Source organism: Nelumbo lutea, chromosome 1 (assembly GCF_056320005.1).
Source record: "Nelumbo lutea isolate HS-2025 chromosome 1, American lotus-T2T, whole genome shotgun sequence".
NCBI lineage: Eukaryota > Viridiplantae > Streptophyta > Magnoliopsida > Proteales > Nelumbonaceae > Nelumbo > Nelumbo lutea.
Genome location: NC_142684.1, coordinates 10,838,268 through 10,866,022, shown reverse-complemented (window position 1 = coordinate 10,866,022; position 27,755 = coordinate 10,838,268). Strand labels below are relative to the sequence as shown.

General features: G+C 41.0%; 2 protein-coding genes across 6 annotated transcripts in view; both read right to left on the bottom strand.

The window, feature by feature from the left end:
• LOC148873502 (conserved oligomeric Golgi complex subunit 1-like) overlaps positions 1–15,204 on the bottom strand; it is a 37,144-nt gene extending 21,940 nt beyond the window's left edge. The window contains exons 1-3 of one of the 2 annotated variants that reach the window (XM_088965336.1): positions 15,084–15,204; positions 12,672–14,944; positions 10,105–10,299 (exon numbers count right to left, since the gene is read on the bottom strand). In XM_088965336.1, coding sequence (XP_088821462.1) covers positions 10,105–10,299; positions 12,672–14,840 — 2,364 coding nt within the window. In that variant the 5' untranslated portion in view covers positions 14,841–14,944; positions 15,084–15,204. Of the gene's footprint in view, positions 1–10,104; positions 10,300–12,671 lie in introns of both variants that reach the window. The other variant, XR_016105225.1, reaches the window with a different exon arrangement.
• A 5,292-nt stretch (positions 15,205–20,496) lies between these two features.
• On the bottom strand, positions 20,497–24,256 carry DIM1B (Ribosomal RNA adenine dimethylase family protein). 4 transcript variants are annotated; one of them, XM_088976955.1, is made up of 4 exons: positions 23,865–24,256; positions 23,349–23,470; positions 21,619–22,032; positions 20,497–21,521 (listed from the first exon to the last, which is right to left on the bottom strand). In XM_088976955.1, exons 2-4 carry the CDS (start codon positions 23,373–23,375, stop codon positions 20,757–20,759), a joined length of 1,206 nt encoding a protein of 401 aa, XP_088833081.1. In that variant the 5' UTR covers positions 23,376–23,470; positions 23,865–24,256; the 3' UTR covers positions 20,497–20,756. The 4 variants fall into 4 exon arrangements, with proteins under 4 accessions (XP_088833081.1, XP_088832093.1, XP_088831422.1 ...); XM_088975967.1 differs by lacking the exon at positions 23,349–23,470 and adding an exon at positions 22,254–22,397 and having other exon boundaries at positions 23,865–24,004; XM_088975296.1 differs by lacking the exon at positions 23,865–24,256 and adding an exon at positions 22,254–22,397 and having other exon boundaries at positions 23,349–23,469.
• Positions 24,257–27,755: the final 3,499 nt, after the last annotated feature.

The window sequence follows — 27,755 nt, the reverse complement described above, 5'->3', positions numbered from 1 at the left end:
CGAACCGGGGGGGAAAGGAACCATGAAATTGGTTTCTTTTTAAAGAGGGAGATGGAATAGAGAGAAGGAAAGCAATCTTTTAGGGATTGAATGCTCACCCAAATATCTTCCCAAAAAAAGAATAAAGCTTCCAGAACAAGCATCATACCTTACAAATCTTAGTTACTCTATTGATCAAGACCAAATAATGCACCGAGTTAATACAACCTTTAACCTGCATTCTCCATTGATCACTAAAACCTATTTTCTCCATAATCTCAAGGAAGAAACTCCAGTCCACTGCATCATAAAACTTCTCAATTATCAAAAAAAAAATCATAAGACTTCTCTAAGTCCAATTTGCAAATCAGCCCCTTTTGACCTTGTTAAAATGCTCGAGTCAGGGGTATTTTGGTCATTCTGGTTTATCTGCTTAAGAGTGAAAGGTCTAATCTGAGTTTAAGTTATGTGTCCCATCTCTTATGAGGGACAAAATGGTCTTTCTTGTAACTCTATGATTTTGAATAAATACAAGTGGGTCGGCTAGGGGAGAGGTGATTTTGAGACTCTCTAGTCTGGCCGAACTCTCTTTCTCTTCTTCTTCTTCTTCTTCTTCTTCTTCTTCTTCTTCTTCTTCTTCTTCTTTCTCTTTTTTTTCTTCTTCTCTACTTCAACCTAGAATCTACTAGGGTTTACTTACATGGTATCAAAGCTGTAAGGTCGTATTCTCCTTTCTTTCTTGTTGTTGTTCTCTTTCTGGGTTCGCCGCCAACCTTCACAGTCATCTTCATTTTTCAATTGACCTGAGTGGAGGTTCGATAAGGGGCTGAAAAGCAGTTGTCGTTTTGTGGACCTGGAGGTGAGAATGCCTCCAGTCGTTGTTGTGGTGGTCGTTGAAGTGGTATACTAAACCCTCTATTCAGTGTACGAAGAGGGCTGAAGGTGGACAGGTATGAACACTGTTGTTGTTTGTCGAAGTAAGGGACTGTGAATGTTTTTTTTTTTTTGGTTGTTGTGGAGCTCGGTGTGACTGATATGCATATCAGTAGTGTTCCTCTGCATTTTTTTTTCTCATATGTGTGCTGAAAGAAGAGTTGTCGACTGCTGAAGTTCATGACAGCAGTGGTGTGGTGGTGGTTGTGTCGTGGTAATTGGTGTATCTATGATTCTAAATACTTAAAAGTGAACTCCTAAACCTTGTGTGTAATCAGTTCTGCCGTATGAAGAACAAGCATTCAATGTAATGACTAAATGATTTCAGCCTTAGTGTGTTGATGGTGAATGACTCTGCAGTGTGCAGCCCAGGTGTTTGATGTGATGACTAAGTGATTTCAGCCTTAGTGTGTGGTGTGTAATGTGCATTTGAAGAAGTTGGAGTTGGTGGTGTTATAAGTGAGATAAGTCTTGTGAAAGAGTGTGAAGTTGTTTTGTATATTTGAAGGTGAACTAATTAAGATGGCTTCATTTGAAAATGGAAATGACAACAAATCAGGTGTCATGCTTCCTCTAGACTATCTAAGTGTTCAAATGACATCCATCAAGTTGAATGGTGAGAACTACGTACCATGGGCAAAATCTGTGGAGGTGTTCTTGAAGGCCAAGAGGAAGGTAAAACATGTGAGAGAGGGGAAACCTCCCTCTGATTCCCCTGGGTTCAGTGACTGGGAACAAGAAGATGCACAGATAATGACATGGCTCTAGAACAGCATGGAACCAAAGATTAGTGTGAACTTCATGTTCCTAGATACGGCTAAGGAAATCTGAGATCATGCTAAAAAGTTGTACTCTGGACAAGACAATACAACTAGGGTGTATCAGTTGTACCAAGAGTACTTCAATTTGAAGCAAGGGAGTCAAAGCTTAGAAGAGTACTATGCAAGTTTGAGGAACATTCGTAATGAGCAATGTGAGCAGCTTGATGTGACAAGGTTTCTTGTGGGTTTGAAGGCGGAGTATGAGCCTGTCAGAGCACAAATATTGGGGGGGTCTACTCTCCCCTCACTTGAATAAGTTTTTGCCCGTCTTAAAAGGACATCCATTGAGTCGGTAGAACATTCTTCTCTCTCTGACAGATTTGGTTTGGTAGTGACTAAAGGGGGTGGTCGTGGAAATAGAAGTGGTGGTGGCAGTAGTGGACTCCCAGGCAACCGTGGTGGTCACATGTTTAACCGGGCTAGTGGTCGGATTGGAGGCCGGGACTCAAGGGGAGGCCGTGAAAAAGGAAGAGGTAATGCCCAGAGAAAGTGTACACATTGTGGTTTAGAGGGGCACACAGTTCATTTCTGCTATGATTTGTGTGGTCCACCCAACACTTGGGCTAACCATGCTATGACTAAGGGTAGTGGCACAATTACTAAAAATCAGCAAACTGACCCAATCCCCTCCACATCTGCTTGTGCTTCTGAGAAGGAAATGGTGAGTGTACCGTGTGCAGTATATGACCAGTTCCTTCAAACATCTCAGCAGAACACCGCTACACTTGCCCATTCAGGTATGGCTTGCTTAGCTTCCAAAGCCTCACACTAGATCATTGACTCTGGAGCCTCGGACCATATGTCTGGGACTCTTGATGTATTCTCTTCCCTTTCTCGCTCCTCCACATCTCAAACAGTTACACTTGCTAATGATTCTACATCTCCTATCTGTGGTGTTGGTGATGTTGATCTCTCCTCCTTGTCTTTATCATCTGTTTTATATGTCCCTAAGTTCCTTTTTAACCTTATGTCTATTAGCAGATTAACCAAGTCTCTTAATTGTTATGTAACCTTTTATCCTTCTTCTTGTGTGTTTCAGGATCTCATGACGGGGAGGAAGATTGGTGGAGAGCATGAAGCAGGTGGATTGTATTACCTTGATGGTGGTGGCCCTCCAGTAGCTTTTCAGTCGTCTCTTACTCCTCTTCAGTGGCACTGCAGACTTGGTCATCCTTCTCTCAAGACTTTGAAGTTGTTGGTTCCTTCCTTGAGTCATCTTTCATCGTTAGATTGTGAGTCATGTCCATTAGGAAAACATCATTGAGTTTCATTTAGTCCAAGAGTTGATAGTCGTGTCTCAAATCCTTTTTCTTTAGTTCATTCTAATGTATGGGGTCCAATTAAAGTGGTGTCATGCAATGGGTATAAGTATTTTGTAATCTTTGTTCATGACTTTTCAAGGATGACATGGATTTATTTTATGAAAGACCGTAGTGAGTTCCCTATTTTTCAAAAATTTTATGCTGAAATACGCACTCAATTTGGTGTTCATATTAAAATTCTTCTCTCCGATAATGCCAAAGAATACAACTCCTCACCATTTCAGCAATACCTAGAACATCATGGGATTATTCATCAAACTTCTTGTGCCTACACCCCACAACAGAACGATGTAGCTGAACAGAAAAATCGACATCATCTTGAAACTACTCGATCCTTGATGATCAATATGAGTGTCCCAAAGCATTTTTGGAGTGATGTTCTCACATCCTGTTTTCTGATCAATAGGATGCCCATGTCAATCCTTGGAAGTCAATCTCCTTTCTCCATGTTGTTTCCTACTTTGTCTCCATTTCCTCTCACCCCAAGAGTCTTTGGTTGTGTTTGTTTTGTTCAACACTTGGGGCCTAGGGTAGACAAGCTAGATGCTCGAGCTACTAAGTGTATCGTTCTTGGCTACTCGAGGACTCAGAAAGGGTATAAGTGATAACCCTAAATCCCATAAATCGTTTGTGTGCTCTGATGTCACATTCTTTGAATCAATTCCGTTTTTCTCAGATGTTGGGGTCTCTTCCTCTCCCTCTGAGGTTCCTCTTCCTGTACCTATTGTGGACACCCTTCCCATAGCTCCTATTTCTACTGTAGATGCACATCCTATGCCTGTTACTACTGAGAGGCCGCCAATCACTCAAGTGTATACCCGCAGAAGTGCATCGAACCCTCCTCCACTTCAGCCCCTGTCGACAGATCTTGATCTTCCTATTGCTCTGTAGAAAGGTAAACGTACTTGTACTTCTCACCCCATTTCACACTATGTTTCTACTGCTCACCTTTCTACTACTCATTGCAATTTTATATCATTACTCTCATCCGTTCCCATCCCCAAGACTATCCAGGAAGCTCTTACCTCCCCAGGGTGGCGGCAAGCCATGGAAGAAGAACTCTCTGCTCTACAACATAATCACACGTAGGAACTCACCACTCTTCCTCCCGGTAAGCACACTGTTGGGTGTAAATGGGTCTACACAGTGAAGTATCTTGCTGATGGCAGTGTGGAGCGATTAAAGGCGAGGTTAGTGGCCAAGGGTTATTCTCAGTTGTATGGTGTGGACTATATGGAGACATTTTCTCCTGTGGCTAAGATTGGTTCAGTTCGGGTGTTGATTTCATAGCTGCTATGTATGATTGGCCTCTTGTACAACTTGACATAAAAAATGCCTTTCTACATGGTGATCTCGTTGAGGAAGTGTATATGGAGCAACCACCAAGGTTTGTTGCTCAGGGGGAGGCTGGTAAGGTGTGTAGGTTCAAAAAGGCAATTTATGGACTGAAACAATCTCCACTACTTGGTTTGGCAGGTTTAGTAAAGTGGTGAAAGCCTTTGGGATGAAACAGTGTCAGGTTGATCATTTTGTGTTCAGCTATAACTCAAAGGATGGGAAAATCTTGTTAGTCGTGTATGTGGATGATATTGTCATAACTAGGAGTGATAGTAATGGAATTGACAGGTTGAAGAAACTCTTACAGGACCACTTCAATACGAAAGATCTGGGGAAGCTGAAGTATTTCCTAGGAATAGAGGTTGCGAGGTCAAAACATGGGATCAACCTATGTCAAAGAAAATATGTTCTTGATCTACTTGAAGAAACAGGGTTGTTAGGTGCTAAACCAGCAGAGACTCCTACGGAACTCAATGCCAAGTTGAGTGTTGATGCAAGTGAAGAGTTTGATGATCCTAGAATGTACAAAAGGTTAGTGGGAAAGTTGAACTACCTGACCATTACCCGACCAGATATATCATTTGTTGTGAGTGTGGTGAGTCAGTTTATGCAACATCCTCGGGTTCCTCATTGGGAAGCTGTTCTGAGAATTGTTAGGTACCTAAAGGGTGCTCCAGGTCGTGGTTTGTTATACCAAAATGGAGGGACTCTTGAGATAGTAGGGTACACGGATGCTGACTGGGCTGGTTCTATATCAGACAGGAGATCAACTACAGGGTATTGTACCTTCCTTGGTGGCAATCTTGTAACTTGGAAGAACAAGAAACAAACAGTGGTGGCAAGAAGCAGTGCAGAAGCAGAGTACAAAGCTATGGCCCATACCACATGTGAACTAGTATGGTTGAAGAACTTGCTACAAGAGATGGGATTCTCAGTTGACAAACCCATGAAACTATACTATGATAGCCAAGTTGTTGTTCACATCTCTTCCAATCCCATCTTCCATGAGAGAACTAAGCATTTTGAGGTTGATTGTCACTTTGTAAGAGAGAAAGTAATAAGTGGGGTGATAACCACATCTCATGTGAGCTCAGGAAATCAGTGGGAAGATCTCTTCACAAAGGGATTGTCTCGGGGAAAAATAGATTACATTTGTAACAAGCTGGGACTATATGATATAGACTCTCCAGCTTGAGGGGGAGTGTTAGAATGCTCGAGTCAGGGGTATTTTGGTCATTCTAGTTTATCTGCTTAAGAGTGAAAGGTTTGTTGTATCTGAGTTTAAGTTATGTGTCCCATCTCTTATGAGGGACAAAATGGTCTTTCTTGTAACTCTATGATTTTCAATAAATACAAGTGGGTCGGCTAGGGGAGAGGTGATTTTGAGACTCTCTAGTCTGGACGAACTCTCTTTCTCTTCTTCTTCTTCTTCTTTCTCTTTTCTTTCTTCTTCTCTGCTTCAACCTAGAATCTACTAGGGTTTACTTACAGACCTTTCTTTTTCTTTTCTGCCACGCATTCATTAGCCACCAGGATTTGGTCCATAATCTACCCTTCCCTTAATAAAAGCTCCTTGGAATTGTGAAATCACCAAGGGAAGGAGGACTTTTTTCATTCTTCCAAAAAGAACCTTTGCATAATTTTGTAGGGGTCCTCCCACTAAACTTATGGGTTTAAAATCTTTTGGGGTCTTAGCCTCTATCTTCTTTGGCACCAAAGCCATAAAAGTTACATTTGTTCTAGGAGAAATTTCCCTTCTTTGGTAGAATTCTTCAAGACTTCCAATAAATCTCCTTTGACGAGTTCCTAATAATCTTGGTAGAAAGCCATAGAGAATCCGTTTGGTCAAGGGTGATGAACATACAATTTATCTATAACTTATGAGGTTTTTTCATGGATTCTTATGCCGGTTTTATTCAATTTTGCCCTAATTTAGCTTAATGACAATAAAGATTTCAGGGGTAATCAATTCAAGAAAAAGAAGGCAAAAGGTAAGAAAAGAAGGCCAAAAATTATCAAATTCAGTCCAGCTCAGCCATGGAAGCAAGAGAGCATAATTCGGCCCAAGTAGTGCAAGTTAATTCCTTGGGAAAACCTAAGGGAAGAAGCCTAGCAAGGAGAAAATTTAGGCCCAGCAAGAGGAGACCCATTCTCAGCCCAAATAACAATCTAGAGTATAGCTAACATATGCTAAGAAGGAGCTTAATTGCAGTCCAAAGGAGCTAGGGGCGGAAACCCTTAGAAGGTTCTTGAGAAAGCACTCTAGAAGGTTCAAAGGGGGTGTAATACACCCCATTCTATAGGCTTCAAGAAGGGGCAAGAGCTCCCTTGAAAATCTATATAAGGAGGCCTCTAGAGGGGGGAGAGGTGTTCATTTGCTTGAGTTCAATTCTCTCCCATCCCTTGGGGTTCGAGCACTTTGAAAAGAAGAAGAGAGAAGAAGAGCTAGGCGCAAGAAGGAGAAGGAGAAGGGCTGAAGGAGTTCAAGCTAGCAAGAAGAGAAGAAGGTGAGTTTGAATTTGGGGAATTTTGATTCAAAGATCTTATGTAATAATTCATTTTAGTTTCATCTTTCTTTGGTTCAAATTCAGCTTCTTTTGATGTAAATTTTTCTCTCTCCCTCTTCCATTCTTTCTTGTTGAATTTAAGGCTGTAAAATTTCAGATTAAGTAATCAATTTCTTTCTCATTCGAATGGATCTGATTTGTTCTTGATGTTTCTTGAATAGAGGGTGATTCTAGATTAGATTAGTCAATTTATCTTTCAAAACTCAGATTTGAGATTTGTAAAATCTGAATTGCTTGAAAGAGAATTCAGATCTTCAATTTTCAGGTTGACCAATTTGATCTAATGCTTGGAATTCTTAGAGTGCTTGAGAAAGACTCTAGGAATTCAGATCTATTATTCAAGAACTGAATTACATGCAAGGTTAAGATAACTTGCACAACTCAGTTGGTGATCAATTCAAATTTGAATTGATGCCTTAGATGTGTTTGAAGAAATGCATGCATGAATTATTAGATTCTTGCTAGAGATAGAAGAATCGTCACTCATGCATAGGATGAACATGTGCTTGAGAGAGGTTGTTAATGACCTTGGGGTTATACCAAACCAAGGCTTAATCATGGCCTATTCGAATGACTCAAGTTGATTGATTGATGAATCTTGAAATTGAGTTTTATTGCTTACTCTTCTAACTTGAATTGAAGGCATTTGAGCCAATGTTTTAGGTAGATTTTTATCTTAGGATTTTAGTTTTTGAATAAAATTATATTGTGTTGTTAATCAGATAAGAATTGATCAATTTAGTATTGGTAGTTGTTTCCTAAATTCTTGTGGGAACGATACTCTATTCACTACTTTACTACTTGAACGGCTAGTGCACTTCCTAGTAGAGACACCCCCTTTGCTGCCAACACGATTGCATCCCCACCAGTGTTGTTCATCAAGTTCCTTCTACTCTCTTCAGATTGAACAAGAGCATAGACTTCCTGAATTGATGGAAGATCCTTAGAACTGAGAATTTGTACTCTGATGGACTCATACATAAGATTTAGACCATGCAAGAAGGCAAACACTCTTTGTTGTGAGACAAGTTTCTTATACAGTTTGGCATCCTCATCACACTTCCAATCAACATTCCGGTAATGGTCCAATTCCTTCCAGACAGAGGTCAAGTCAGAGTAATATACTGATAAACTTTTCTCCCCCTGTCGACAAATAGATGATGATGCCTGCAGTTGATAGATCTTGGCATAGTGTCGTAGTTCTGAATATGTGGATTTTGCTTGTTCCCATATCTCATTTGCAGTTTCAGCCCACATGAAGTTATTTCTTATTTGTGGTTGCATGGAGACCAAGAGCCAAGACATTACCATATTGCTCTCTTGATCCCATCTATCATATTCAGCATTCCCAGAGGGTGGTTCTTTGATTCTTCCATTAATATAGCCTATTTTCCCCCTTGCAATGATGTATAACTTGATCCCTCTTGACCCATTCTAGGTAATTTAATCCACCAAGAGGAACAACAGCCATAGGGAATGATAGGTCGCCACCCCCACTCATTCCATTCAGCATTGTGGAGATTCCAAGTGTGGATGAATCTTCACAATTCATGATTTTAGGTTTAAAAACACACAAAACCCAAGGCACACTACCTCACAGAGCTGCTACAGAAAAGGGATCTTATGTCCTTCAGTCCACAAAAGAAGAAACACTTGCTATTTCAGCATACAACTAGGTACTTCTGACCCACGGTTTCACAGAGAGCCAAGAACAAACACTGTTGCTGCAGCACTTGGACTAGTCTGTATGACCTACAATTTTGTAGGAATCCAAAGAACAAACATACAAACACTGCAGTTGCAGTACATAACCAGGTCTGGATGACCTACGGTTTTACAGTTTTCATACAACTCCTTAGTAGAAAGAAAGATACAAGGTGATAGTTCACCACACACCTAATCGGCTGACACCAACTTCAGGGTAGCCGAATAGTCACTGAGATCAACAATGTAGCCGAAAAGCAAGAATAGTCAATGGGAGGAAAAAAAAAACTTCAGTCCATCAATAATGTAGTCGAATAGTAGTAACACACAAGGGGAGAACAACACATTCAGATTTTTAGGGCACCATCAGTCCATCGAAGGGTGCAAGAAGAAAAACAACAAAAAACAACCTCAGTTGAATACCAGGGCACCCGAACAGTAGATGGACAGTACCTTCTTAAACGCCAGCCTCTCTACAAACCAGAACATCCTCTTCATACATCAGGTGATAGCCTCTCTATAGCTGAGCAATCAAGGAAAACAGCATCTGGGCTGGAAGATGAAAAGACTCTGTACCAGAACTCTTTTCTGTGCTAGGAAGCTGAACAGTCAGGCCGGCACCTTCTTCCTTCTTGAAGTCGAACATCAGGGATACAGCTTCTAGGAGATGAAGAGGCAACCTACTCGGCATTGGATAATGACCTCAACTAATTTGTTTTCAGGCCTGGATGAACCCACTCTGATACTATGTTGAACAAGAGAAGAGAGGAGGAAGAGAGAAAAAGAAGAAGAGAAGAGAGGAGAGGCGAGAGGACTGAATGCCTCAAAAGAATGCTTCAGGCGAGAGAAGCAGTTGTTATTTATACTATATTGGTCGTACAACATAAAGAATGGAAAATTTACAGAAATACTCCTGCGGTACTAAACCTGTGTACAACAACATCTGTCAACAACCTCTACTTGATTTTCTTTCAAAGAATCCCACTCAAGCCCATCCAAAGACCACCTTTCAGATTGGCCTAGAATATATTGATCTGAAATGATCTGCAAAGGCCTTGGCAATTTCACCTTGACCTGTTATTTCAACTCCACCAATAAAGATGATATTGAGCTCTTCCTTTTCTTACCAACAGCTAAAGCATGGAAAAACTTTGTGTTTCCATCCCCTTCCTTAATCAAAGCAGCTCACAGAATTATGATTTTAATATATCATACAGTTCAACTATTAAACCTCATCAATCAATGTTTTGGGAAAACTTGAATTAATCAAAAGAGTAAACCCATCGATCAACCTATTGGGAAAACTTGAATTCTTCAAAAGAATCAACATACTAAACCAACACCAATCAAGGTCTGAATCTAACAAAAGTGAAACTCGCAGACAAATTGATATATTGTCATAAATTACAGAAGACCAAGATGAAATCCGATTATGCTAACCTTTTCCAAGAGCTTCAATGCAAATTTCCTAAGTATTAATTTGTCAAGGACATGACCCCCAACACGATGAATTTCTTTACACGATTGGAACAGAAAAGAGGTAATATAGAGAGAAGGCATGGAAGGAAGTGCTATTTTCATCTCTGGATGCCCTTCATTAGACTGCTCTTGCTTGACTATAGTTTCTTCCCAGCCCTGCACAAAATACAGGAAATGCAACCAGTTTTCTTTGATAAGTAAGCTGCATATACATAAATATAAAAAAAAAAAAAAAAAAAAAAAACTGAATATGATTCTGAGAAAACAATGTATAAATCCATAACAATAAAAACTAGAAGAACAGGTAGAATTATTTAGTAATTCCTTCTTAGGTACACTGAAAACAGGGCTTTCAGTAATAATAAATCTAATAGCTACGATATAAAAAATGCTCTCCTTCATACAAACAACCATCTTCTCTTATAAGCCAGAAGAAGCCAATGATTTGGTGGCTTTCTCTTTGACAATTCCAGAAAAAAGAAAAACCACTAGTTTTCACTTCCCTATCTTAGTCATTTCTAATAACTCATCATCACCATCATCATCCAAGCCTTGTCCCAACTATATGGAAGCGGCTACATGAATCCTGTTTCACCATTCCATTCTGTTTGATGCCATATCCAGTGTTAAATTAAGGGCACTTAAATCATTTCTAACTACCTCGACCCATGTCCTTTTCAGTCTACGCCAAGCCTTTCTAGCCCCTTCAACTTGCAACAGATAGGTGCTTCATATGGGTGCTGTTGGTGGTCTTCTATGCATGTGACCACCAACAGCAATACATTAATTAAATATTTGGGTTAAATAGCAATATGTTAATCAAATGTTTTGGTTAAATAGCAGTACATTGATTAATATGTTGTGGCTATACCGCTATACCTATATCATATGGGTGCCTAGTGTGGAAAAATATTGAAAGTACATGTCCCTTATTTATCAAAAGTATCAAATACAATAAAGATGATGACTTGTATGTTTGCTTTTGAAGGATCACTGTTGTAAACAAAGGCCCCTTATAAAGTTAAAAGTAGATTCTTGAAAATTATCAAAAAAAAGAAAAAATAAAGTGGATTATTGAATGGGGACTGTTAGAAAGTGTGTATAATCAACACATATGAGTGGAAAGGTAGTTTGGTATTTTCTCTTCCTAATGTAAGGACACTCCTGTCCTAATATTTTACTAAACAGGGGTAAAGATGTAAACTCAATTTTATTAGTAATGAATCATAAGTCTCATTATTTCTGGCCTTCTGTCTTCTATGACTAATGAATCATAGGTTTCCATTGAACATGGTTAGAAGATTTCTCTTCAAGTGGCAGAATTCATTCTCTTCTACATTTCCTACTTCAAGTCACCATTAATCATATGGTATCAGAGTAGTAGAGGACCAGAAACCTGCTAATCTTTCTCTTCTCCCGTTCTCTTGTTCTTTTCTTTTCTTTTTTTATATTTCTATTCTCAGATCTTGGATTTCTATTCTCACCAGAGACCAAGCCTGAGAAATCTATTGGAGCAGTCAGATTTGATGGTCACTTTGTGAAGACCCTTTATTTGAAGGTTCGAGGAGAGCTATTTTCACAGGTTAGACAAGTGTGCTGGTTCTGTGAGTGGTTGTGTGGTAAAGCAGAGATGACTGAAAATGGTTGTACAAAAAATATATTAATTCTTTCAAACCCAACCAACCTGTGCAGCCCCACCCAACCTGAGCCTGAACTGGCCCTTGTCTTGGGTTAAGCTTAGGTTGGGTCTGGGTTGGTATTGGTAAACCCGAGCTTGACTTTGTGTTGGGTGATGCCTGAGCCCAAGGTTTGCATCTTGGGTTGGGCTTGGGTTAATCTGACCCAAGCCGCAAGTTGCACCCTGTCAAAGAATAAAAACCTATTGAGGGATGCCTAACAGCTTAAGCATTTAGGTTGAGCAATTCCTTGACAATGGTATCAGAATCCGTTTGACCAAGTGGAATGGTATTCAATCCTTGTCGCCCCCATTATAATTAATTAAATTTCAGCACAGGGTATGGGCGGGCCTGTGTGTCCATGCTTCAAACCCAATGGACTTTTGCGTGATGGGGCACAGGCCACTGTACATTGTGCTGAAACTTAAATAATTATAATGGGGGCAACAAGAATCAAACACTAGACCACGTGATCAAACAGATTCCAATACCATGTCAAGGAACCATTCATCAGGCTTGCACGGACAAGCACAGGCCACTGTACATTGTGCTGAAACTTAAATAATTATAATGGGGGCAACAAGAATCAAACACTAGACCACGTGATCAAACAGATTCCAATACCATGTCAAGGAACCATTCAACCTAAAAGCTAGCTCTTAGGTGAGGCCCCTAAATATTTTTTTTTATTCTGTAACACACCCTTAGTTAGCCTTATCCAAGGTGTATGCAAAAGAAGATAGTAAGCTTAAGAGAGGGACAACTGGGACATAGAAGGCAGCACATCTAAAAGGACAAATAAATAAAGCACAAGCACAAATGGGATAAAGAGATCCAAGTAGAATCACTTACTCTCAAAGAAGTTGTTGCAGATAATGCATCATCACTTTTTAGATCCCTGTGCAGTATAACTGCTAACTCATCGGACACCCGCAATATCCACAAGTTGTGAGCCCTAATGCAAAGATCTTGTGAAAACATGCTAAGTTCTTCAAATCGTGGATGGGTATTGTCATTTAGCCCAAAGATTGCAGCAGTAGCCAATGAAGTTTTTCTAGGGCTATTGAGCATTTGCCTTTTGATATTATCATAAATAGGGGAATCAAGGGTCACACTAGATGGCCTTAAAATAGATGGTAACTTGCCAAAAACAGCACTTACTGTTTTATTGGCCCATTGCCTTGGAGAACCAAGTATCAGTGGTATATGACTAGAGTGATTCTGTAATGCATACAAGAGTTTTCCAATGAATAGAGATCTCTCAACAATTATAGCTGGTGGCTCAGAGCCTGGTCCCTTACTTCCTTCATCTAGAAATGCAGACAAGTGTTCAACCTCATGTTCAAGTCCCTTAAGTATGGTTGAAATGCTTTCATAACATTTATCTTGTAGATATGGTGCTAGCTCCTTCAACCTTATAGCTGCCTTTTGGGATTCTAAGAAGCACAGCAAATCCTCCAAAACAGTCTGGCATCTACTATCTACTGTATATCTAATTTGACTAACTTCAGGTCCAAAATAGGCATTGAGACAGCTGCGGAAATCATTCTCATTTACTGTTGCTTCAAACCTAGATCCTGTGCCACACTTTTTAGTGTTTGACTCCAAAAACCACACCCCACCACCTGTAGAAGGTCTATTCAAGTATGCCAGGAAACCAATCTGCTCTTCTGAAAGTGAAATGGCTCGAATCGAATCCCTTATGTTAATAAATGTGCTCAAGTCCTTGAATCCTGAGTCAACAATATCTTTCATCCTCCGAACAAAAGCATCCTCAAATATTTCATCCCAAAGATCTTCATTATTTGCCAAAAGAAGTTCCCGGACTCTGTTCCAAGGTGACTCGATCTCAGAACCAAAAACACACCTCAGCCAATCCAAACTCCCTTCCAGAACCTCCCGACTATCCAATGTATCTCGGATCAGTCTCTCAGCCGATGCAAGTTCTTGCCCACTCCCAATGACATCAATCAAATACTTCCCATTTATCTTACTAACAATCTCTTCACCACAATTCCTCAACCAAGTTGAACAAGCTTGAGAAATGAAATCCCGATCAAGCATCACCATCACAGACTCAAGTTCCTCCCTAAACAATTTCCATAATCTCACCTCCTCCTCGGGATTTGGTATTCCCCCAAACAATTGAGAATCGGGTGGTGAACTCAATATAGTTTCATAAAATAAAGGCATGTCATTCAAAACTTGCAGAAACAGTTCCCCTACTTGTCCTAGACTAACCTGAATTATCCTCACGATTTCACAAAAGAGCAGAATTACAGAACCAGAATCACAATTACCAGTCACACAGGCACCTAATCTCTGAGAGATCCACGACCTTCTCGAATCAAGGAACAGACGCAGAGCTTGCTTCGGGTCGAGCTCATCAATGACAGCAACAGCAGCCAGAGCATCCGCATAAGCTCCAACGCCGAGTCCAGAATCCATCAATCTCTCCCGGCTCCTCTGTGAAATTTGACCCTTGAAGCTCTCGACGATCTGCCACTGGTGCTTAAGCAACGGAAAATTCGACAAAAAATCCCTATCCGCACCTCTACTCACCATAATGTCGTGAACCTCCTTAGCCCAAAGGTACCTAGCGGAGGCCTCTAGAAACATTGACTCATCCAGACAACCCCATATGTTCTCCAGCGTATCGACGAGGTATTTGACACGGCTGGCAATCCCGTAAACTCTGGCCCTTGCCGGATTAGTGCTTAATTTAGGAGTATCAGCGGCGGCGGCGGCAGAGAGCGAACGAATTCCTTGGTCAATCATGGAAATGTTGGATGAGATCGACTCGCATGAAGCTTTCATGTGAACAATAGAGTCCGCGGAATCGATTAGATCGCGATACCGGTTTCCGATGAGTTGTCGGAGCTCTTCTTTCTTCTCTTCAATCTCCTTCTTAGTTGCCGCCTCCACTTTTCGGATTTCAGAGATCGGCTTCCCTCGGAAGAGTGACTCGGCATCTTTGGTTCCGCTAACTGCATCTTCGCTAGACCTCACAGTTACTCTCATGGCGTTTTCCGAGTTCTGAAACCCGGGGTTTCTGCCAATGTCGGTTACCGGAGATTTGAGTAACCGAAGCGGCCAGATCCAAATCCTCGGCTGACTGTAATAAACTAATAACAGAAGGGAAGGAGAGAGGAATTTTATTATTTACCTTAAATTATCTGAAAATTACCAATATTCATTTTATCAAAATCTCCATATAAAAACAACGTTGATGTAATAATGTACAAATTAAGCTTTACCAATTACCAGCTTTGGAAGCAACCTCTCTCAGAGTCTCACTCAAAAGTTGGATTGATGAAAATGGATCAGGGAGAAGGAATTTAGGAGGCTATAAAAGAAACTACGGAGAAAAAATTTAGGAGGACCCTATTTCTCAGGGTCTTTGTCACTCTTAAGACGGCTCGTGTGGGTGGTGGGTACTGGCCTACTGGGTAGAGACAAAAAAAAAAGGTAGGGGTGGATTGGGCAGGGTTTATGGTCAATTCGGGCCCGACCTAAAATTTGAGCTTAAGACGGAGTCCGAGGTGAAGTCCGATTTTTCTAATTTAAATTTGGTCTTTATTTTAATTTGATGCATTCAAGTTGAATTCGGCCCTAGGCCCTTGGCCCTGCTTGAGTTAGTCAATAAATCAGTTCTAAAATTATATATATATATAAGGAAAATCTATGATGCAGAAAAGATATGGTATGGGAAGAGTTTTGACCAATTAAAATCCATATGAATTTTGATAAATAACACCTTCCCGGCTATCACGTTTATGATTCTAGTTGGCTCATCAAAAGATTTTTATATATCATATCTTTTTGATATCATAGTCGAACCCTGGAAAAAATCTATGATGTGGAAAAGATATCGTATGGAAAGAGTTTTGGCCAATCAAAACCCACCCATGAATTTTGATAAATAACACCTAATGGGCTACCATGTTTATGATTCCAGTTGACTAGTTAGACGTTTTTATGATATCATATCTAGTCGAACCCAAATATGTATACATATGTTCATGTATATATGTAAATATATATATATATATATATGCAAATTTTACATATACCTAACCTAGCCCAAGTAAAATTTTCGGCTAGGCCAGTTTGGGCTCGGGTTGGGCCCACCCAAGTTACACCCCTAAAAAGGGGAATGTCTGTTGGGGAGAGAGGGAGAGTTTGGATCTGTTTTCGGGTGCAATATCTGTTGGGATCGTGTATTAAGAGGGAGGACCATATCCGAACACTGGACGATAATATCCTGGGTTAGGTAGTCCGATAGGCCAGTCCGGCCTAGACCATTTTCTCGAGCTTGGACATGATTTTAGGCCCATGGACTTAGGCTTAGGCCTAAAACACTACACCTAACTTTTTTTAGACCAAGCTCAAGCTTTCTCAAAAAAGCATGGCCCTAATCCAAGTTGAGCCCAAATAATATTTTATATAATAAAAATACTTTATTTTTTTTCTTTGTTCCTCTTCTTTTTTTCAAGTCATAATGAGATCTTTCAATATTTTTTGGGTTTTGAGGTAGTTTAATATAAATAAATCAATTTTGTTGTTGAGTAAACAATAAAGATACAATTTTTTATCAATTTCCCGGTTATACTTCAAGCTCTCGGAGAGTCAAGATCTAAGCCCGATAGTCTCGGGCTCAAGCCTAAACATGTTCTATTAGTGAAGAGGCAAAGTCCAGCCCGATCCCATGAACGGGTTTGTACAAGAACATATATGACCTTTGTGTCAACCTTGAGATAAGAATGTAGGTTTGCTCCTCACACACATTGCAATTAGGAGTGTTCACAGGTTGGGTTGGGTCGATTTGAGTCATTTTCTTCAACTGATCCAACATAGTAGGTTTTTTTATTGACTAAATTGAAACCAATCGACCTTGAAACAAAAGGGTCGGTTTATCGGTCTAGTTGGTTTATTTAACCTCTCTTTTTTTCTCTTTTCAAAACTAAAGAGTGAAGACTCCAATAGTTGTCTCTCAATTCCAATTTCCAAGAGTACTTGACAGCAATGCTTGTAGGGGTGTCCACAGTTTGGTTAAACGAACCATGAGCAATTTTTGCAAATCGAACTAATAGTACCATTTTTTCCATTTCTCCAAACTGAAACCAAGTTAACCGGTCCGCCGGTTTTGGTTTTTGATCAGTTCGATTCTTCGATTTTTCGATTTTTTATATTTATAATATATCTTATATAGATATATGTATAATATTATATTATACATAATAAATGATATATATTATATTTATAAATAGATTATTATAAATATAATATAAGTATATACTTATATATATATAATGAATATATATATATATATATATATAATATATAGAAAATATGTGACATATATTAAAAATATATATGTAATATACATATACCAGTCGGTTCAGTTAATTTCCAGTTTTTGTAGGTTAACCGAAAATCGAACTGGTCCTTTAGTTTTTCAAAAATTCCAAATTGATCGGTTCGGTTCGACTTTTTGGTTTTTTAGTTTTTCATGGACACCTCTAAATGCTTGCAAAACCCAAAAATGTAATAAATAAACTAACAATGGTAATAAATAACTTTATTTAACCTCTCTTTTTTCTCTTTCCAAAATTGAAGAGTGAATACTTAAAAAATCCAGCATGTATGTCCATTCCAATTTCCAAGACTCCTTCACATCAATGCTTGCTGAACCCAAAAAATTAATAAATAACTTTACTTAAATTTAAAGTTAATTATGATAGGGAGTAGAAGAGTAGGGTTGAATAGGGACTACTTAGTAATTACTTAAAGCATATAGGGTCGGTTCGGTTTAGTTCAGTTCTCACACCCCTAATTGCAGCTCGCATTGAGAACATCTCCCCCATGTTTCATACATGTTCGTTGTCAATGTTCCCAATGCAGTTGGGATGTAAGATTGGTATGAGGAGCATTTTGTGAGGAGCAAATTCAGACTCCCAAGATAATTGGTTATGTTTTTAGAATTACCCATCCATTTGGAACCTAGACTTGGATTTCCTGTACTCAGTTTGGTATGTGCAGGTGTGCACTTCAAACCAAATTGGAACGACACCGAATCACCTGCCCACAAGAACTCTGCCCACGTCTACCCACAACACACTACCCCCATGAATTGGGAGCATCTCACCATGCATAATACTATGTAAGAGGATGAGATGTTATCCATGTGTGACTGCGATTTTATGCGGGTAAAAGTGGGCAGAGTTTGTACGGGCAGGAGATCCGGACTCGATTGAAACATGTAGTAAGTTCACATGGATACCCCAACTCACATGCAGAAGAAAATGAAAGTTACCGTAACATTTTTTTAAACTAAAATAAGGTGAAAAAAAGGAGTCTATTCATCTTCTTCCCCAACTCAACAACCAGAGAGCATCGGGAAGCTTCACCAATACCTCATGTTCTCCTTCTCTATCGACTTCTCTCTATCTTTTCTTTCTTCTTCCTTTTTTCTCTTTTCGTCCTCTCTTTCTTCTTCCCTCTCCTCCATTCCTATCTCCAGAAGCTAAAAAACCATGGCAGGAACAACTTGTGCCGTTGTGCGCAAACAAAGTATTCCACCATGATGAACTCGATGACTTGTGACATCACTTGCAGTATTGCTACAGAGGATGGGTGTTGTGGGATTTTGATATAATTGAAGTATTCTCGGATTATCAGCCCCATACATCAATCTTTTCCCATCTCTACTAGAGTATCTAGTGGTTTACGAACCAGGTTCGCCGTGGTCAATACTCAATGGTAGACATCCTCTTAACCTTAGACCCTAAAATTAACCAATCGTGATCAATGGTTTTGGCTTCCGATTCCCCCTAATTCTGGTGGTGAAAAAAGCCGGAGAACCCCATACCAGGATTTTATTCGATGTTAGAAATATATTAGAGAAACATATGTTCTTAGAAATGGATTTGGAGTAGTTTCTACAAACTGTAATGTTTCTAATCTCTAAACTTGTGACAGCACCATGATATCATCGTCAATCTGAGATTTGGGAGTCTTTATTTTATAAATTCCCCATTGATCATAAATCTAGATCTCCTTCATTTTATTTTATAGTTTTGCTTTTGAAATATCAACAAGAACAAATGAAATAACAGGGTTAAAATACATTGTTTCTCAAATTCGCACAAGGGAACCCCAATTTTGTGTATAGCTAATTTGTAATTGTAATGAGGTGAATGGAAGTGGAACATAGCAAACCGAGTGCAGGAAATCCAATCCGATCTCATCCATTTGAGGATGGATTGAAGGAATGTCACGTTCACCTTGGAACTTCAAAGATGTCTTTTTTTTTTTTTTACTTTGGTTGATCAATGTAGTTATTTTGTATTGATATGTCAATGGCATTTTTATAAATAGGGTAAATTACAAGAACCCCCTTGTATTAAGGGGTTGGGGTCAGTGAAAAAGGCTGACTCTATAATTTGTAATATAGACCCCTGAACCTTTACGTTGTGATAAATACCCCCTCAACCGTTAAATCAGGTGACGGAAGGTATTAAATTATCAAAACACTTCACTAAATTTTCTCTATTTCCTTTTTCTTTCCATTTTGAAGAAGCTTTAGGCCCAGATGTATATATAATTACTGTCTTTCATTCAATTGTTTTATCACACACAAGACTTGGCTTGGCTTATTTCATTATATATAAATAATTGCCACCACTGTTTTCAAAATTGGATCGGACCGGCAAAACTGGGAATGACCGGTTCCGTTTTCCTCCAAAACCACTTTTTCCCTCCAAAACTATTGATTTTGGTCAGTAAATCTCGCTGAATCTGCCGGTTAATCATTCGAACGGTTTTGGCTGATCATTCGAATCGAACGATCGGACTATTTGAACAGGTAACTGGACCCCTCACCGGTTCATTTTTAAAAACCATGATTGCCACCATTCTCATCATCTTGCTTTCAATTTTCCGAACGCTTGTGGCAACAAGACTTCTGGATAGAAACACAGTGCTTCAGCATCAATCCCTCCAGCAAGGCCCAGCGACACCTTTTGAACGTTCAGGATGTACAAACAGACCCAACAATGGTGGTGGCATCTGTCCAATCAAATCCAAGAAAGTTTCAGATTCCTTGTTGCACCACCGGCCTTTCGCAGTGTAGTTATCGACTTCGGGCGCTATTGCTTCAGCCGATAATGAGACTTGCCATGAACATGGGTTGTCTTGAGATCATCTTGATATATTCGATTAATTCCAATACCCAAATGTTGAAGATGAAACAAGCTCAAAAGATTCTACAGAGATTTCATCATTAATTCTTTCTATTTCCTTATCTTTTAATTCGATTCTTTCCTTGGCCCTGTTGAAGTCCTGAAGAGTTGGGTGTGTTGCTAATCAGTTTTGATTTATGTAATTTCCCTAACCCATTCAACTTGTTCAGAATTCAAGAAGTAATTTCTTGATAACCCAGAAATTCTGATTTTTGAAGCCATGATCTATATATCATTTGGTTCATGTAGTTATTACATATACAGAATATTTTTTCAATCTGGTGGAGACTAGAGAGTGCTTCCAACACCCAATTCGTTACTTCAATTTTTAGCCTAGAAGATCTCTTAGGATTTGAGAATCACTTAGAAAAGTAGAAACAGTCAAAAGTCGTAATAACAATTAATACAAGTTTATGAGTAGGCAGCGAAACCTATTTACGTAAAATAACCAAACTATCATTCACGAATCACGATTCATTTCATATTGCTTTGAAGAGGAAATGCATAAACTTGCCCAAGGACTAAACCAGTTAGTGAGCCCAATGTTTTGGATGAGTCCAATTTCCACACACTCTCTTTGGTCCCATTGTAGTTTGTAAACTATATTCCTAATGGCTAGAAACTGAAATTTGAGATTCATCCATCAGGCGTACGAGTTCCACCGCTTTTACCAACAAAGAATGCAAACTGTTGTTTAAGGACTATAAGATGCCACAAATCCTTCATTGCTTACATCCTTTCCTTTAGTTCGATCATTAAAATAAATTCCAGCTTGGTTGAGCAGCGAGAGCAGATGCAACAATTCCTCGATAGATAGTTTTGAAGGCCTCTTCGCTTCAAATCCACCTGCCTTTAGAACCTCAACAATCATTTCTTTGAAAGAAACCAAATCCTTTTCTGAGCAAGGGGATGGAAAACAGTGTTCTCCATCGCTCTGCTCCTCTTGCTCTTCTTTGTCATCATAGTCATCATAATTGTATCTAGTGGCAACATGGTCTTTGCGGGAATCCATCATCTGTGACCTTCTCAAAAGTTCAACCACTTTCTTCTTCTGCTTGAAAGTAGCTCCCAATGTCTTGTTCTTCTTGTTAAAACACGTCCGTGTGAAAGCCCACCATTCATGCATATCAACATCAGGGACCTTAGTCTTCGGCCAAATCTTCACAACAGATGAATCGACCTTTGGACAAGGAATGAAGTCCTTCTTGCTTACATCCATCACGAATTCCACCTCGGCAACCAACTTTACATTCACAGCCAATCGATTGAAAGCAGAATCACCAGGATTCGCCAACAGGCGTCGAGCAAACTCTTTTTGAAGGAGAAGTGTGGCGCTTCGAAATGGGTAGGCCCCAAATACAAGTTTCGCTATAAGAGGTGAAGATATCCCATAAGGGATGTTGGCAACAATAAGATCAAATGGAGGGAAATCCATCTTCAGCGCATCTTTACATATAACCTAAAAATCCCAATCCTTGATTAGCTTCTTTCTATCATTGTAAAAACTTCATATGTTTCTTTGAGACATTTTGTAGAATAATAAACAATTATCTTACGGTGAGTCGATCTTCAAGCCCACATTCAGCAACACGATTGTTGAGAACTTCAACCATCCGTTTGTCGATCTCAACGGCAAAAACTTTCTCAGCAACCTCAAGTAGCTTTAGAGTGAGATTTCCAGTTCCGGGCCCTATCTCAAGCACTGTATCAGTGGGCCTAATCTCGGCCCTTCGAACAATGGAGTCAAGAACTCGTGGGTTGGTGAGAATGTGTTGACCCCTGCTCTTGTGGAAATATATATACCCTTCTTGTCCTTCTCTCTTTCTTTTCCTCTCATCTTCATCATTGTCATCCCTGTGAACATAGTAACGACTTGGCGTCGTGCCTAGTAGTCGAAGACAATGTTTCCGTGAGAGGAATCCGGTAACTGTGAGGCTAGTAGAAAGACATTTCTCCTGGAACAATGATTCCTTCAAAAATTAAGAAAAAAAGGAAAAAAATGAATTCCCAATTGAAAGCCAAATTAAAGGTACCATGCAAGAATAGGACAAGATATTCATAAGGTGTCATCTTTACATACTAATGACTGCACAATGCAGAATGATTTGGTGCAAGTACAAGGTGCCAAAAGAACAAGAGAAAGGCCAAAGAAGACATGGGCGGAAGTGGTAAGAATGAACAAAGGACTTACAGTGTGACAGAAAACATTGCCCTTGATAGAGCAGAATAGCTGGACAGGATTCATGTAGCCAACCCAAATAGTTGGGATTGCAGCTGAGCTGAGTATCTTCAAATCAGTTTTGCATGGACTTTCCTAAATGTATTCGTAGGACACTTGTACATCACATTTCCTTTTTATCTCCTAGCTAACTTAACATAAATGAACAGCTAATGTACAAAATGAATGTCATTTTCAAATCAAACATTACTTAGTAAGATTTAAGAAAAGCAAAGTTTTAGACCCATTTTGCAGGTATATAATGTCAGAAGTCAAAAAATATGAACCATTTTAATAGTATACTTTTCTATATATATTCTCAGTCCATTTTTTCTCATCTTGCTGAATCAGACTCTTGGGCATGCAATGGATTCCAACTCCTGTGTCCATGTCCATGCAACACTATTTCAGATACAATAAACCTAGTCTCTCCTTCCCTATTGCAATTAATACATCCTCAAGTGCTTGCATGATATATTTTGATGTGCATCAGATGGCATTGATGATGAAACCCCCTTTTTCTATGGATAACTGAAAATTTTATCCATGAAAAAGACAGAAGCTATACAAAAACATTTTAAGGTCTAGGCATAACATCCTACAAGAAGATATCGTCCTGGATACATTTTTAAATGTCGAAATATCTCTCCCAAGTTCATTTCCTTGCACCTCCTCAAAATTTACAAATATCAACACCCTATCAAGAATAATGGATCATACATCTGCACATAGCCATCTAAAAGCAAAGGATTTCTTGAACTAATAAGCATGAAGATTCAAAGGCAATATATACAAATGAAACAATGCTAATCGAGGATTGGTGTGTAGTAAGGTTTGCAAATTGAGACTTCGTTGGTATGGATGAACACGGAAACAAATGATGGAAGTTAAATGAAGTAACAAAGGAAATTTCAAACTAAATGCTGTAATTATGAGTTGGAATCCATACATAGAAAAACTTAACACCCCCCCCCCCCCATCCCAAAAAAAAAAGAAAAAAGAAAAAAAAAATCAGTTTCTACGCATCAGATTAGAAGCTAGGTAGGCTTTTGAGAAAGAAACACAGACCAGTATAAACGCCCTCCTCAGCCTCATGCGTTTTTTCTAATTCTTTCCCTTCACACTCCTTTTGTTGGGTCTACTTACAGATATTGGCTCACCAGGTGTATGCTGAACCCAGGCATATGAGTCTGCATGATTAAATAAATCAGGATTAACAAAATTGAGAGCTTTGTCGTATCGAATAAGAACACAAAATATGTCTGACAAAGGTCATTACCCATTTACCTAGGCCTTGGGAGGGGTGGACTGTATACAGACCTAAGCTTTGGTGTTTTGATACAAACAACTGTCTACCAGAAGAAATAATGAAAACTCAACCCCCTGAAAGAAATCCAACTTAGGCACTTAAATACTAGAGCAATTCCATTTCTGATCATGCAAGTAGAGACTAAAGTTCCTCAAAAAGGGATGAGGGTGGAAGAAAATCTCCAAATAAATTATCAAACTGCCATAGTTCATGCTCTCTAATGAGTCCATTTTCTCAATTTGTTTAATTCAAAGTGGATGTGTTAAGAGACAAACCTGGTGGTCTTAAGCTGGCCCTTTTCCTTCGAGGTTTGTCACTGGGCCTTCTCTTCGGGAATCGAGTATCTGTCAAGCTATGGAAAGCACTCGACTCCAAAATCACCGGCGTCAGCTGCTGAGGTGATCCAAAAACCCACCGAATCTTAGTTATCGGAGAAGCAGGCGTACCGGAAATCGCCAGAAAATGTAACGTTCGCCGAGCAAGGACTGTTCACACCAAATGAAGAATGGCATTCCTAATGCTCCCAACCCAATTCCCATCCCCAACTCTCCAAATCGCGCTTGCTCACTACTCTCTCTATCCGTCCAGCAGAACCAACGTCAGATTAGTATAGGTTTACAAACCCCTCGTCTCGGAAAGAAAAGAGCCAACAACAGCTTTTTTAGGTAAATAAAATTATAAAAAAGACCTTCTCTTATAACAATTATATAAACCACTGTTTTTCGAAAATTCCAGATTAGTACCTATAATTTAGGGGTAGTGTCATGTTAGTACCTGAACTCTAAATCGTGTCACTGCAGCACCCAAATTTTCAAAAACTGTTAAATTAGTCCAAAACTATTAACGGATGTTAAATATCATGTAAAAAGACAAAAATACCTTTCAAATATCATCTAATTTTCCTATAATTAATATCGGATCTCTAACCACCTCCGATAGCAAGCATGTTATGTGATGTAGCACAATCTAGGCACTCCTACCTGGCTCAGAGTTGGCTCCTAACTGTGACGGACAACCCTTGAGAGGAAGAGGAAGGTGAAGGGTTCCCAGAAGGAACACTCCGATGGCTAAGTTAGAACTCTGAGGAAAACTCAAACAGAGAGTTAAGAGTGTTGAAAGTGCTAGCTTTAATACCTTTGCTTCGTGAGGGTCGGGGTCCTTTTATACCGGAGCTCGATCACATCAGGCGTAACCGCCGCTGCCCTAGCCATTACTGCCAAGGCAGGAGTGGCAGGTGCAGGCTGCTGCTGCAAGTTACGGACTCATCAAGCGTGCCATGCCTTCCAGAGACGGTAGGCAGAACGCCACCTAGCAAGGGATCCGAGCACTGTCACCGGATCCGGTAGGCACAAATGTCAGGTAGGCACGGATGTCAGGCAGATCTCCCTGCAGTATGCCGAGCTACTGTACATTGAACCACCTGGGGCAGGTTTGCCTTGCACCGAGATGCCTGCACTAGAGGCGAGCCTTAAGCAAGTACCAACAGGAGTCTCAATGGTGCTGTCCCGAGGTGTTTTCTCCCTCGAAACACTTAGCCAAAAGTTGGGGTGCTTCCCTCTTAGGAAGGGAGAGCTCAGAGTCCCATAGGGGGAGCTCGGGTCCCTTTGCATGGGGGAGCTCGGGTGTGTTCCACCCTCAAGTTTAGGGCGAGTTGGGCCTTGCTTCTTGACGAGTTGTCACACCCATCGAGTCATTTGGTCGGGCCTCGGTGAGCTTGCTGCGTCGAGTAGTGGCCAGACTGTCAAATCACCCTACATCAATTGCTCCCCACTCCTCGTGCTAGGGGTGTTGACCTAGCGTGGGGAGTTCACAGTCTACTGGGTGGATTTGGCTCGGAGTCTAAACTTTCTTGTCTGTCAGCTCATAGGTTGGACCGGTCTACGAGCGGACGTCATGCGAGTTATAGACTCCGCGGATGTCAAAAAATGCGCTAAACTATTTTTGCCTCGAAGGTCGCACAACCGGTTTTCATGAGGACTGTCAGATGGTTTCAATCTCAACCGTTGATGCCCGCGTATAGTGGCTATAAATAGCGGGGGTCCTGGCCATTTTCCTTCGCCACAAATCTTTAGTAGTAGTTTTGAGCTCACGTCCAAAGCCTCCAGCTCAGGGCAGTTTTTCCCAGTCCGATCCATCTCTTTTCGGTGAGTCAACCTAGTTCTTCTTCGGTTTCGTTATGTCTTCCTTCGATAGCCAGTTAGATGAGCCCGAGGTGGGTGCCTTGACTCAAGGTAACCCTACCGAAGTTTAGTCCCCCGAGGCGCGGGTGGCCTCGTGCAACTTGGCATCCACCTCTCACCGAGGTCGGATGCCGGATAGGTTTGGGCCTTCCACTATGACCTTGGAGAGGCTCCGTCAACTCATTCAACAGTACAACCTGCCAAGGGAGTACACCTACAGTATTCCTGCGGGTAACTTCCCATGGGAGCACGGCCCTGACGAGGTCGTAATCTTTCGGGAGTAGCTCATAGTCGGGCTGCGCCTTCCCTTCCATCCACTCATAGTGGAGGTCTTGAACCACTTCAATGTTACGATAGACTAGCTTCACCCGAACTCGGTCCGTAACATGGTCGGTACATCTCCCTCTGGTACGAATATGTCCTCCCCCTTAACTTGGACATATTATGTTCTATCCTCACCATCAAGAAGAGTGCTTCATGTGTTCTCCCCGAGCACAGAAGGGCTTACTACTTGTCCCCTCGCCCGGGGTTCAAGTTGATGCATAAGCTTCCTAGCAAGATTCTGGCATGGAAGCAGGACTACTTCATAGTCCGGAACCCTGTGGGGTGGCCCTTCCCTACTCACAGGAGGGTGGCTATCCAAGACTCCGACATCATCCTCGACACAAAGACCAGGGAGACATTCCAATCATGGGCTGAGGCCGGTTGTAGTTTCAAGGACTTCATCACCGAGAGTATGCTCATCCAGGCCGGCTTGAGTCCGGGTAGGTAGTTAGTACCTTAGTTGTCTAGCCTGCTCCTTTCTTTTACTCGAGTACTAATGCCAAGCTCTGTTGCAGGTCCCATGGATGCAGACAAACTTAAGGGAGATCGGCTCTTCAAGCACATGAAGGGAAGGAAGAAGTGGGCTGCCAAGGGAGCCCGTATCGAGTCACCTCTAGCCCCCACTCCCGAGTCCAAGCTTCCATCGACTCCAACCTCCAAGCCCGAGCTCCCTGGGGCTCCTCCGATTATTGACTTGGAGGAGGAAATACCACCTAGGGAGCCCGAGACTTTGGCCGAGCCCGCTATGAGGGCGGCAGCCGAGCCAGAGGTCACCACCGGGGCTGCTGACATAGCAGCCGAAGTCTCCACCGAGCCTATTCGCACAGCCGAGACAGCGGTCTCCAGCTCGGGGACCCTGAACAGGGGCCGAAGTATCTTGGTCTCCCAGTGCGGCCTTCGAAAAAGCAAAGGGGCCATTTACAACGAGGAAATCTCAGTCTGGGTTGATATGCTTAATCCTGCTCAGCTCGGGGCCCGGGCTGCCACCCACACTATGGTGGTAAGTTCTCTTCTTTTTCCTTTCCTTTTCTTTTATATATATGTACTTTTCTTCGATACTAACTAACTTCCTTTGTCAGGCAAACTCCGTCATGCACGCCCTTGCTCTTCGGCCCAAGAGGAACCTGAAGCGGCCTCTGACCACCGAGGAGTCTTCCCATGCTACCCATACCGATCTGTGGGTAGCTCGCGAGCAAATCCACCGGTTGGAGAGCGACGCCAGAGGCTAGAGGGATATTATTACGGCGCTGACGGCGGAAAGAGACGAGCTAGCACGAGAGAATGACATGCTGAGGGGCGAGGTGGAGGCCCTCAAAGAAGAGCTGACACACGAGAAGGGTGTGCTGAGAGGTGAGCTGGACGCCCTCAAGGTAGAGGCGGAAGGCCATAAGGAGAATAAGAAGGCCCTCCTGCACGAGGTGGAGTTCCTCAAGGCGGACCTCGAAGAGAAGACCGAGATCTTCACTCAAGTGATAAAGGAGATGAAGGTCAAGGCTACCGCGGAGTTCATCCAGTCTGATAAGTTTGATGCCATTTTGGGGGAGGCTTACCGCAAGGGGTTCAAGCTCAGCAGGTGGTTGATAAGGCACACGTACCTCGAGCTTGACACAAGTGTCATCACCACCTCGCGAATCATGGATTAAATAGCTCGTCAAGCCACAG

Bases quoted from the DNA above. Each gene is read 5' to 3' on its own strand.
- DIM1B (XM_088975967.1), bottom strand. From the start codon at position 22,307: ATGAATCCTGTCCAGCTATTCTGCTCTATCAAGGGCAATGTTTTCTGT. The intron at 22,033-22,253 runs GTAAGTCCTTTG...TAATTTTTGAAG, and splicing joins GCAATGTTTTCTGTCACACT to GAATCATTGTTCCAGGAGAA. The intron at 21,522-21,618 runs GTAAGATAATTG...TGGGATTTTTAG, and splicing joins GGCTTGAAGATCGACTCACC to GTTATATGTAAAGATGCGCT.